Genomic DNA, 9,914 nt, shown 5'->3' on the forward strand with positions numbered 1-9,914 from the left:
GGGAGCTGGGGAAGGGGCTGGGGGAGAGGGCTGGGGAGGGGCAGCTGCAGGAGAGGAGGCTGAGGGAGACCTCCTTGCTCTCTGCAGCTCCTGAGAGGAGGCTGCAGCCAGGGGGGGGCTGGGCAGGGCCAGGGGCAGAGGAGATGACCTCAGGCTGCCCCAGGGCAGCTTCAGCTTGGCCCTGAGGAGCAATTTGTGCCCCTTGAGGCCTGCCCAGGCTTAGGGGATGTGGGGGGGAAGGTTTTGGTCTTCAGGAGGCCCTCAGAGGGGTTGGTTTGGGGGGGGAAGGAAGGGAGGGAGGGAGGGAGAGAAGGAGAAGAGAAGAAGGGAGGGGGGAAAAAGGGAGGGAGGGAGGGAAAAAGGGAGGGAGGGAGGGAAGGAAAGAAAGGAAGGAAGGAAAGGAAGGGAGGGAGGGAAAGGGAGAGGAGGGAGGGTAGAAGGGAGGGAAGGAGGGAAGGGAGGAAAGAGGGAGGGGGGGAAGGGAGGAAAGAGGGAGGGGGGGAAGGGAGGAAAGGGGGGGGGAAGGGAGGAAAGGGGGGGGGAAGGGAGGAAAGGGGGAGGGGAAGGGAGGAAAGAGGGAGGGGAAGGGAGGAAAGAGGGAGGGGAAGGGAGGAAAGAGGGAGGGGAAGGGAGGAAAGAGGGAGGGGAAGGGAGGAAAGAGGGAGGGGAAGGGAGGAAAGAGGGAGGGGAAGGGAGGAAAGAGGGAGGGGAAGGGAGGGGAAGGGAGGGGAAGGGAGGGGAAGGGAGGGGAAGGGAATAAGGAAGGAGAGAAGGAGCTGTGGCTCGGGGCCAGCTTCCTGGGCAGTGTTTAATGGAGGCCAAGTCCAAGGCCCTGCAGCAGAGCTGCTGGGAGGCTGCAAGCTGCCTCTGGAGCTGAGCATCACCTCAATAAACCCCCCCCCCCCCCCCAGGAGGTGTGGAGCTGCTTTTTGAGGGGGGGGGGGTGGTCCCCAAACCCTCCCTCCCCCCAGGGGAGCAACCCCCCCCCCCAGACCCCCCCAAGGGGGAGAGCAGCCCCAGGCCAGGGCTCGCCGTGGAGCTTCTTCCCTCCTCCTCCTCAGGGAAGAAGCCAACCCCCCCCCCAAGCTGAAGGCAAGAGGCCCCCAAGGCCGACCCCCCACCCCTACCCCCTGCCCCCCACCCCCATCCCCTGCCCCCCACCCCCCAAAGGTGCCCCCAGGCTGGATGGAGAAGGTTGGAGGAGGGCTGGAGGCCATCACCGGCGCCGGCGCTCCGGGCTCCTGCTGCGGCGCCGCCCGCCCCTAGGAGACACAGCAGGGGAGAGGCTCAGGGGGGGCTGCAGCCCCTCCAGGGGGCTCAGCTGGGCTGGGGGCAGCAGCACGACCCCCCCCTGGGGGCCAGGCTCTGCTGCTGGAGAGATGAAAGGCCTCCAGCCAGCTCCAGGGGGAAGTGTGGTGGGGCCCAGGGTGGGCTCCTGAGGGTCTCCATGGGCCCAGGGTGGGCTGCTGAGGGTCACCATGGAGCCAGGGTGGGCTCCTGAGGGTCACCATGGGCCCAGGGTGGGCTGCTGAGGGTCTCCATGGCCCCAGGGTGGGCTCCTGAGGGTCACCATGGGCCCAGGGTGGGCTGCTGAGGGTCACCATGGGCCCAGGGTGGGCTCCTGAGGGTCACCATGGCCCCAGGGTGGGCTCCTGAGGGTCACCATGGGCCCAGGGTGGGCTGCTGAGGGTCACCATGGGCCCAGGGTGGGCTCCTGAGGGTCTCCATGGCCCCAGGGTGGGCTGCTGAGGGCCTCCAGGGGCCCAGGGTGGGCTGCTGAGGGCCTCCAGGGGCCCAGGGTGGGCTGCTGAGGGCCTCCAGGGGCCCAGGGTGGGCTCCTGAGGGTCTCCATGGAGCCAGGGTGGGCTCCTGAGGGTCTCCATGGGCCCAGGGTGGGCTCCTGAGGGTCTCCATGGGCCCAGGGTGGGCTCCTGAGGGTCACCATGGGCCCAGGGTGGGCTGCTGAGGGTCACCATGGGCCCAGGGTGGGCTCCTGAGGGTCACCATGGGCCCAGGGTGGGCTCCTGAGGGTCTCCATGGGCCCAGGGTGGGCTCCTGAGGGTCACCATGGGCCCAGGGTGGGCTGCTGAGGGTCTCCATGGGCCCAGGGTGGGCTGCTGAGGGTCACCATGGGCCCAGGGTGGGCTGCTGAGGGTCTCCATGGGCCCAGGGTGGGCTCCTGAGGGTCACCATGGCCCCAGGGTGGGCTGCTGAGGGTCACCATGGGCCCAGGGTGGGCTGCTGAGGGTCTCCATGGGCCCAGGGTGGGCTCCTGAGGGTCACCATGGAGCCAGGGTGGGCTGCTGAGGGTCACCATGGGCCCAGGGTGGGCTGCTGAGGGTCTCCATGGCCCCAGGGTGGGCTGCTGAGGGTCTCCATGGGCCCAGGGTGGGCTGCTGAGGGTCACCATGAGCCCAGGGTGGGCTGCTGAGGGTCACCATGGGCCCAGGGTGGGCTGCTGAGGGCCTCCAGGGGCCCAGGGTGGGCTGCTGAGGGCCACCACTGCCTGTGGCCAGGGAGCTGCTGGCTGAAGGTCTGTGGTGGCCACAGGCAGTGGTGACCCTCAGGAGCCCATCCTGGCTCCATGGTGACCCTCAGGAGCCCACCCTGGGCCCATGGTGACCCTCAGCAGCCCACCCTGGGCCCATGGTGACCCTCAGCAGCCCACCCTGGGCCCATGGTGACCCTCAGGAGCCCACCCTGGGCCCATGGAGGCCCTCAGGAGCCCACCCTGGGCCCATGGTGACCCTCAGGAGCCCACCCTGGGCCCATGGTGACCCTCAGCAGCCCACCCTGGGCCCATGGAGGCCCTCAGGAGCCCACCCTGGGCCCATGGTGACCCTCAGGAGCCCACCCTGGGCCCATGGAGGCCCTCAGGAGCCCACCCTGGCTCATTGGTGACCCTCAGCAGCCCACCCTGGGCTCATGGAGGCCTTCAGGTCCTGCAGCTGGCTGTGGGCAGCCCCCAGCACAGCTCAGCCTGGGGGTCTCTGGGGGTCCCTTCCTGCCCCAGCCCCTCCCTGAGGGGGCTCAGAGGCCTCCCTGGGGCTGGGCTGCTGCTCTCTGAGCTCCTCCTGAGCTCCCTGGGGGGGGTCCATGGCTGGGGGCTGAGCCTCCCCCAGCCCTGCCCAGGCTCCAGCCCAGCTCCCCAGGGCCTCCCTTCAGTCAAGCCCCTGCAGCCCCCCAGGCAGGGCCCTGCAGCCCCCCAGGCCTCACCCAGGGCCCTGCAGTCCCCCCCAGGCCTCACCCAGGGCCCTGCAGCCCCCCCCAGGCCTCACCCAGGGCCCTGCAGCCCCCCCCAGGCCTCACCCAGGGCCCTGCAGCCCCCCAGGAGGCCTCACCCAGGGCCCTGCAGCCCCCCCCAGGCCTCACCCAGGGCCCTGCTGCCCCCCCCAGGGCCCTGCTGCCCCCTCCCAGGCCTCACCCAGGGCCCTGCAGCCCCCCCCAGGCCTCACCCAGGGCCCTGCAGCCCCCCAGGAGGCCTCACCCAGGGCCCTGCAGCCCCCCCCCGGCCTCACCCAGGGCCCTGCAGCCCCCCCCAGGCCTCACCCAGGGCCCTGCAGCCCCCCCCAGGCCTCACCCAGGGCCCTGCAGCCCCTCCCAGGCCTCACCCAGGGCCCTGCAGCCCCCCAGGAGGCCTCACCCAGGGCCCTGCAGCCCCCCAGGCCTCACCCAGGGCCCTGCAGCCCCCAGGCAGGGCCCTGCAGCCCCCCCCAGGCCTCACCCAGGGCCCTGCAGCCCCCACCCAGGCCCCAGGCAGGGCCCTGCAGCCCCCCCGAGACCTCACCCAGGGCCCTGCAGCCCCCCCCAGGCCCCAGGCAGGGCCCTGCAGCCCCCAGGCCTCACCCAGGGCCCAGCAGCCCCCCAGGCAGGGCCCTGCAGCCCCCCAGGCCTCACCCAGGGCCCTGCAGCCCCCCAGGAGGCCTCACCCAAGGCCCTGCAGCCCCTCCCAGGCCTCACCCAGGGCCCTGCAGCCCCCCCCCGGGCCCTGCTGCCCCCCCCCAGGCCTCACCCAGGGCCCTGCAGCCCCCCCCAGGGCCCTGCAGCCCCCCAGGAAGCCTCACCCAGGGCCCTGCAGCCCCCCGGCCTCACCCAGGGCCCTGCAGCCCCCCAGGAGGCCTCACCCAGGGCCCTGCAGCCCCCCCCAGGCCTCACCCAGGGCCCTGCTGCCCCCCAGGAGGCCTCCCCAGGGCCCTGCAGCCCCCCAGGAGGCCTCACCCAGGGCCCTGCAGCCCCCCAGGCCTCACCCAGGGCCCTGCAGCGCCCCCCAGGCCTCACCCAGGGCCCTGCAGCCCCCCCCAGGCCTCACCCAGGGCCCTGCAGCCCCCCCCAGGGCCCTGCAGCCCCCCAGGCCTCACCCAGGGCCCTGCAGCTCCCCCCAGGCCTCACCCAGGGCCCTGCAGCTCCCCCCAGGCCTCACCCAGGGCCCTGCAGCTCCCCCCAGGCCTCACCCAGGGCCCTGCAGCCCCCACCCAGGCCCCAGGCAGGGCCCTGCAGCCCCCCCGAGACCTCACCCAGGGCCCTGCAGCCCCCCCCAGGCCCCAGGCAGGGCCCTGCAGCCCCCAGGCCTCACCCAGGGCCCTGCAGCCCCCCAGGCAGGGCCCTGCAGCCCCCCAGGCCTCACCCAGGGCCCTGCAGCCCCCCAGGAGGCCTCACCCAAGGCCCTGCAGCCCCTCCCAGGCCTCACCCAGGGCCCTGCAGCCCCCCCCCCGGGCCCTGCTGCCCCCCCCCAGGCCTCACCCAGGGCCCTGCAGCCCCCCCCAGGGCCCTGCAGCCCCCCAGGAAGCCTCACCCAGGGCCCTGCAGCCCCCAGGAGGCCTCACCCAGGGCCCTGCAGCCCCCCCCAGGCCTCACCCAGGGCCCTGCAGCTCCCCCCAGGCCTCACCCAGGGCCCTGCAGCCCCTCCCAGGCCTCACCCAGGGCCCTGCAGCTCCCCCCAGGCCTCACCCAGGGCCCTGCAGCCCCCCCCAGGCCTCACCCAGGGCCCTGCAGCCCCCCCCAGGCCTCACCCAGGGCCCTGTAGCCCCCCAGGCAGGGCCCTGCAGCCCCCAGGCCTCACCCAGGGCCCTGCAGCTCCCCCCAGGCCTCACCCAGGGCCCTGCAGCCCCCCAGGCCTCACCCAGGGCCCTGCAGCCCCCCCCAGGCCTCACCCAGGGCCCTGCAGCCCCCCAGGAGGCCTCACCCAGGGCCCTGCAGCTCCCCCCAGGCCTCACCCAGGGCCCTGCAGCCCCTCCCAGGCCTCACCCAGGGCCCTGCAGCCCCCCCCAGGGCCCTGCAGCCCCCCAGGAAGCCTCACCCAGGGCCCTGCAGCCCCCAGGAAGCCTCACCCAGGGCCCTGCAGCCCCCCCCAGGCCTCACCCAGGGCCCTGCAGCCCCCCAGGAGGCCTCACCCAGGGCCCTGCAGCCCCCCCCAGGCCTCACCCAGGGCCCTGCAGCCCCCCCCAGGCCTCACCCAGGGCCCTGCAGCCCCCCCCAGGGCCCTGCAGCCCCCCAGGAAGCCTCACCCAGGGCCCTGCAGCCCCCAGGAGGCCTCACCCAGGGCCCTGCAGCCCCCCCCAGGCCTCACCCAGGGCCCTGCAGCCCCCCAGGCCTGGGCAGGGCCTGCCTCTCACCTCCTCTTGCCCTTGGGGGGGCCCCTGACGAAGCACCAGTCGACGCTGACCGCCTGCCCCATCAGCTCCTGCCCGTTCAGCCCCTCCATGGCCGCCTGAGCCTCCTTGTAGGTCTCATACTCCACCAGAGTGTAGCCCTGGGGGCAGGCAGGGGGAGAGGGAACCACCATGGGCAGGCCAGCAGGGAGAGGGCAGCAGGGAGAGGGCAGCAGGGAGAGGGCAGCAGAGAGAGGACAGCAGAGAGAGGACAGCAGAGAGAGGGCAGCAGAGAGAGGGACCCCAGGGAGAGGGCAGCAGGGAGACGTACCCCAGGGAGAGGGCAGCAGGGAGAGGGACCCCAGGGAGAGGGACCCCAGGGAGAGGGCACCCTGGAGATGGGCAGCAGGAAGAGGGCAGCAGGGAGAGGGACAATAGGGAGAGGGACCCCAGAAAGAGGGCCCACACGGAGAGGGCACCAGGGAGAGAGACAGCAGGGAGAAGCCACCCTGGAGAGACCACCCTGGAGATGGGCACCAGGAAAAGACCACCCTGGAGAGAGACCCCAGGGAGAGGGACACCCTGGAAAGGACAACCCTGGAGAGGTCACCCTAGAGAGGGACAGCAGGAAAAGACCACCATGCAGAGACAACCAGGGAGAGGGACAGCAGGGAGAGGGTCCCCAGGAAAGGACCACCCTGGAGAAACCACCCTGGAGAAACCACCCTGGAGGTGGACACCAGGGAGAGGACCCCAGAAAAAGACCACCCTGGAGAGGGACACCAGGGAGAGGCCACCAGGGAGAGGCCACTCTGGAGAGGAGCAGCAGGGAGAGGGACCCCAGGGAGAAGGACAGCAGGGAGGGGACCCCAGGGAGAGGGACAGCAGGGAGGGGACCCCAGGAAAAGACCACCCTGGAGAAACCACCCTGGAGGTGGACACCAGGGAGAGGGACAGCAAGGAGAGGGACAGCAAGGAGAGACCACCCTGGAGAAGCCAGCCTGGAGAGGGACACCAGGGAGAGGCCACCAGGGAGAGGGACAGCAAAGAGGGGACCCCAGGAAAAGACCACCCTGGAGAGGCCACCCTAGAGAGGGACAGCAGAGAGAGGTCACCCTGGAGAGACCACCCTGGAGAGGGCCCCCAGGGAGGGAGCAGGGGAGATGGATGAGCTCAGGAGCCCCCCATGGAGGCCAGCAGCCCCCCATGGAGGCCAGCAGCCCCCCATGGAGGCCAGCAGCCCCTGGCCCTGCCTACCTTCAGGTAGCCTGTCCTCCTGTCCAGGTTGAGGTGCAGGTTCTTGATCTCCCCATACTCTGCAAACCTGTCGTGGATGTCCTCCTCTGTGGCCTCCTCATGGATCCCTGTGACGAAGAGGATCCAACCCTCCACGGCTGGGGGGGCAGGGGGGAGCCTCAGCCAGGGCCTGCAGCTGGGGAGGGGGCTCAGGGGACCCCCACAGCCCTGGGGCTCCCCACCCCCTGCCCCAGCAGCAGCACAGTGCCCAGGGGGGGGCTGGGAGCAAAGTGCCCACCCAGGAGCCCAGCCCTGAGCTGCCTGCAAAGGCCTCCTGCAGGAGCAGAGCTTTGGCTCCAGCACAGCCCAGCAGGGAGGGGAGGGAAGGGACCCCTGGAGCTCCCCTCCCCTGCCCCAGCTGCTGGGCACCACCCTGGGTCCTGTGCTCAGGGCTGAGCCCCCCCTGGCACCAGCTGGGCCATGGGGCAGGGGAGGCTGAAGGGAAAGCTGCTGGCTGCTGGCTCCTGCCCTGAGGGCCAGCACCCAATGGCCACAGCACCTCCCCAGCCCCAGCCTGGGACCCCTGGAGCTCCCCTCCTGCCCCCCCTGCCCCAGCAGCCTCCCCCCAGCTGTGCCCAGCAGCAGCACAGTGCCCAGGGGGGGTTGGAAGCTCTGCACAACCTCTCTGGGCTCAGCCTGCTCCAGGCCTCCAGCAGCCTCCCCCCAAGCAACTTCCTCCTCCTGCCCAGCTCCAACCTCCTGCCCTCCACTCTCTGCCCCCTGCCCCTTGGCCTGGCCCTGGGCACCACTCAGCAGCTGCCAGCCCCAGCCCCTTGCCCCCCCCAGCCCCTGCAGCTCTTGCTCAGCACTCAGCAGCTGCCCTCTGGGGCTGCTCTCCTCCAGCCTCTCAGCCCCAGGCAGCTCTCAGCCTCTGCTGCTCCCACAGCTGCTCCAGGCCCCCCCAGCAGCTTCCCAGCCCCCCCTGGAGCCTCCCCAGCAGCTTCCCAGCCCCCCCTGGAGCCTCCCCAGCAGCTTCCCAGCCCCCCCTGGAGCCTCCCCAGCAGCTCCCAGGCCCTCTGCAGCTGGGCAGGGGGAGCCCAGCCCTGGCCCCAGCCCTCCAGAGGTGTCCTCAGCAGGGCAGAGCAGAGGGGCAGCAGAACCTCCCTTGCCCTGCTGCCCACACTGCTGCCTGCCCCCAGCACAGCCTTGGGGGCTGCTTGGCCATGGGGGCTCCTGGCTGGCTCCTGGGGCTCCCTGCTGGCTCCTGGGGGGGTGGGGAGGGGGGCTGTGGGGTACTCACACCTCTGGGGGCCAGGCTCATCCCCATCCTGCTCCACGCTGTCGTAGTCCTCTCGGACCCTGGCCCTGGAGCCCTCCTCTGGGGGCAGCAAAAGCAGCAGTGGGCACCTGGGACCCCCCCCAAGCAGGGCCCAGGTGCCCCCCCAGAGCAACTCAGTGCCCCCCTCCCCCCAGAAAGCAGCCAGGGGCTGAGCCCAGAGGGCTGGGGGGGGGCAGCCCAGGGCCCAGCAGGGAGGGGCTGGGAGGTCCTCACCTGAGCCAAAGCCTCGACCCTTCCTCTTCTTGGCTTTCTCCTTCAGCTTGTGGATGCTCTCTGAGGGGAGGGGGAGAGGGGAGAGGGTTGGGGGAGCCAGAGCACAGCTCCGAGGCTGGCAGCCCCTCCCCCCCCCTGTGACCTCAACCCAGGGCTGAACAGGAACCACCCCCAGGGCGGTGCAGGAGCTGCGGGGGCAGGGTGAGACACTGCCCAGGGCAGGGCAGGGACCCCCCCGGGGCTGGGCAGGGCTCTTTCATCCAGGCAGGAATCCCCCGGGGACAGGCAGAAACCCCCCGGGGCCGGGCAGGAACCCCCCGGGGCTGGGCAGGAACCCCCCGGGCCAGGCAGGACCCCCCCAGGGCCGGGCAGGGCTCTTTCATCCAGGCAGGAATCCCCCGGGGCTGGGCAGGAACCCCCCGGGAGCCGGCAGGAACCCCCCGGGGCTGGGCAGGACCCCCCGGGCTGGGCAGGACCCCCCCCGGGAGCCGGCAGGAACCCCCCGGGGCTGGGCAGGACCCCCCCCGGGCCAGGCAGGACCCCCCCCGGGGCCGGGCTTGGCCCGCAGGCTTTGAGGGGGGGAAGGGGGGGGGCGCAGAATTGGGCCGGGACCGCCGAAGGGAGACCCCAAACGGGGAAGGGGCCAGGCCCGAGCCGGGGGTAACCGACTCGGCCCAGGCTGAACTCAGCCCCACAGCGGCGCGGCCGGGACGCGGCGGGAACCCCCCCCCCCAACCACCGCCCGGGGCCAGCCTGAGGCCAGGAGGCTCCAGGCCCGCCCCGGGCGGCGCCGCTCGGTGAGGCCGGAGGGGACCGCTCCGGGTCAGCACCGGCGCCGCCCTCACCGTCGCCATCCTCGTCCATGGCGAAGTCTTCGCCTCCCGCCTCATGCAGATCCAGCACGTCCGCCATCTTGCCGCCGCCGCCGCTGCCGCCACCGCGGGGCACGCCGGGAAGCGCGCCGGAAGCGCGGCCGCGCAGCCGCCCCCGCCATCTTGGGAAGGGACCCTAGCGGAAGTCTCCGCGTCGCCACCTTGGGAAGGGACCCTAGCGGAAGTCTCTGCGTCGCCATCTTGGGAAGGGACCCTAGCGGAAGTCTCCGCGCCGCCACCTTGGGAAGGGACCCCCGCAGAATGTCCCCGCCCTGCCATCTCGGGATAGAATCGTGGCGGAAGCGCGCCCCCCCCCCCCCCCCACCCCTCCCCCGCGCCGCCATCTTGAGAAGGGAACCTTAGCGGAAGTTACCGCGCCGCCATTTCTGGGAGGTCGCTTCAGGGCGGCTGCCAATGGTCCATGAGCAAGTGATGGGCGAGGACGAGTGCAGACCCCCAGGGATCGGTGCTGGGACCCCAGGCTTGGTGAACTCTGTGCTGGGGCCATGGGGAGAGGCACTGAGGGCAGCCTCAGCAGGGCTGCTGCTGGCACCAAGCTGTGTGGTGCAGCTGAGAGCTGGGGGGAAGGGATCCAGCCAGGGGGAGCAGAGCAGGCTGGGGGGGAAGGGATCCAGCCAGGGGCACCTGGGCTGGCTGCAGAGCTGG

General features: G+C 72.1%; 1 protein-coding gene across 1 annotated transcript; it reads right to left on the reverse strand.

Annotated features, from left to right (window-relative positions):
• Positions 1 to 1,181: 1,181 nt before the first annotated feature.
• RBM8A (RNA binding motif protein 8A) lies at positions 1,182 to 9,311 on the reverse strand. The gene is made up of 6 exons (XM_054179321.1): positions 9,222 to 9,311; positions 8,377 to 8,436; positions 8,125 to 8,202; positions 6,846 to 6,982; positions 5,613 to 5,749; positions 1,182 to 1,262 (listed from the first exon to the last, which is right to left on the reverse strand). Exons 1-6 carry the CDS (start codon positions 9,286 to 9,288, stop codon positions 1,217 to 1,219), a joined length of 525 nt encoding a protein of 174 aa, XP_054035296.1. The 5' UTR covers positions 9,289 to 9,311; the 3' UTR covers positions 1,182 to 1,216.
• Between the last annotated feature and the right edge of the window lie 603 nt (positions 9,312 to 9,914).

This window comes from Dryobates pubescens, unplaced genomic scaffold (genome assembly GCF_014839835.1).
Source record: "Dryobates pubescens isolate bDryPub1 unplaced genomic scaffold, bDryPub1.pri scaffold_111_arrow_ctg1, whole genome shotgun sequence".
NCBI classification, from domain to species: Eukaryota; Metazoa; Chordata; class Aves; order Piciformes; family Picidae; genus Dryobates; species Dryobates pubescens.

Coding starts and splice junctions, on each gene's coding strand:
- RBM8A (XM_054179321.1), bottom strand. CDS start 9,288: ATGGCGGACGTGCTGGATCTGCATGAGGCGGGAGGCGAAGACTTCGCC. Junction 8,437..9,221: donor CATGGACGAGGATGGCGACG/GTGAGGGCGGCG, acceptor CCCTCCCCTCAG/AGAGCATCCACAAGCTGAAG. Junction 1,263..5,612: donor CCCCCCAAGGGCAAGAGGAG/GTGAGAGGCAGG, acceptor TGTGTCTCCTAG/GGGCGGGCGGCGCCGCAGCA.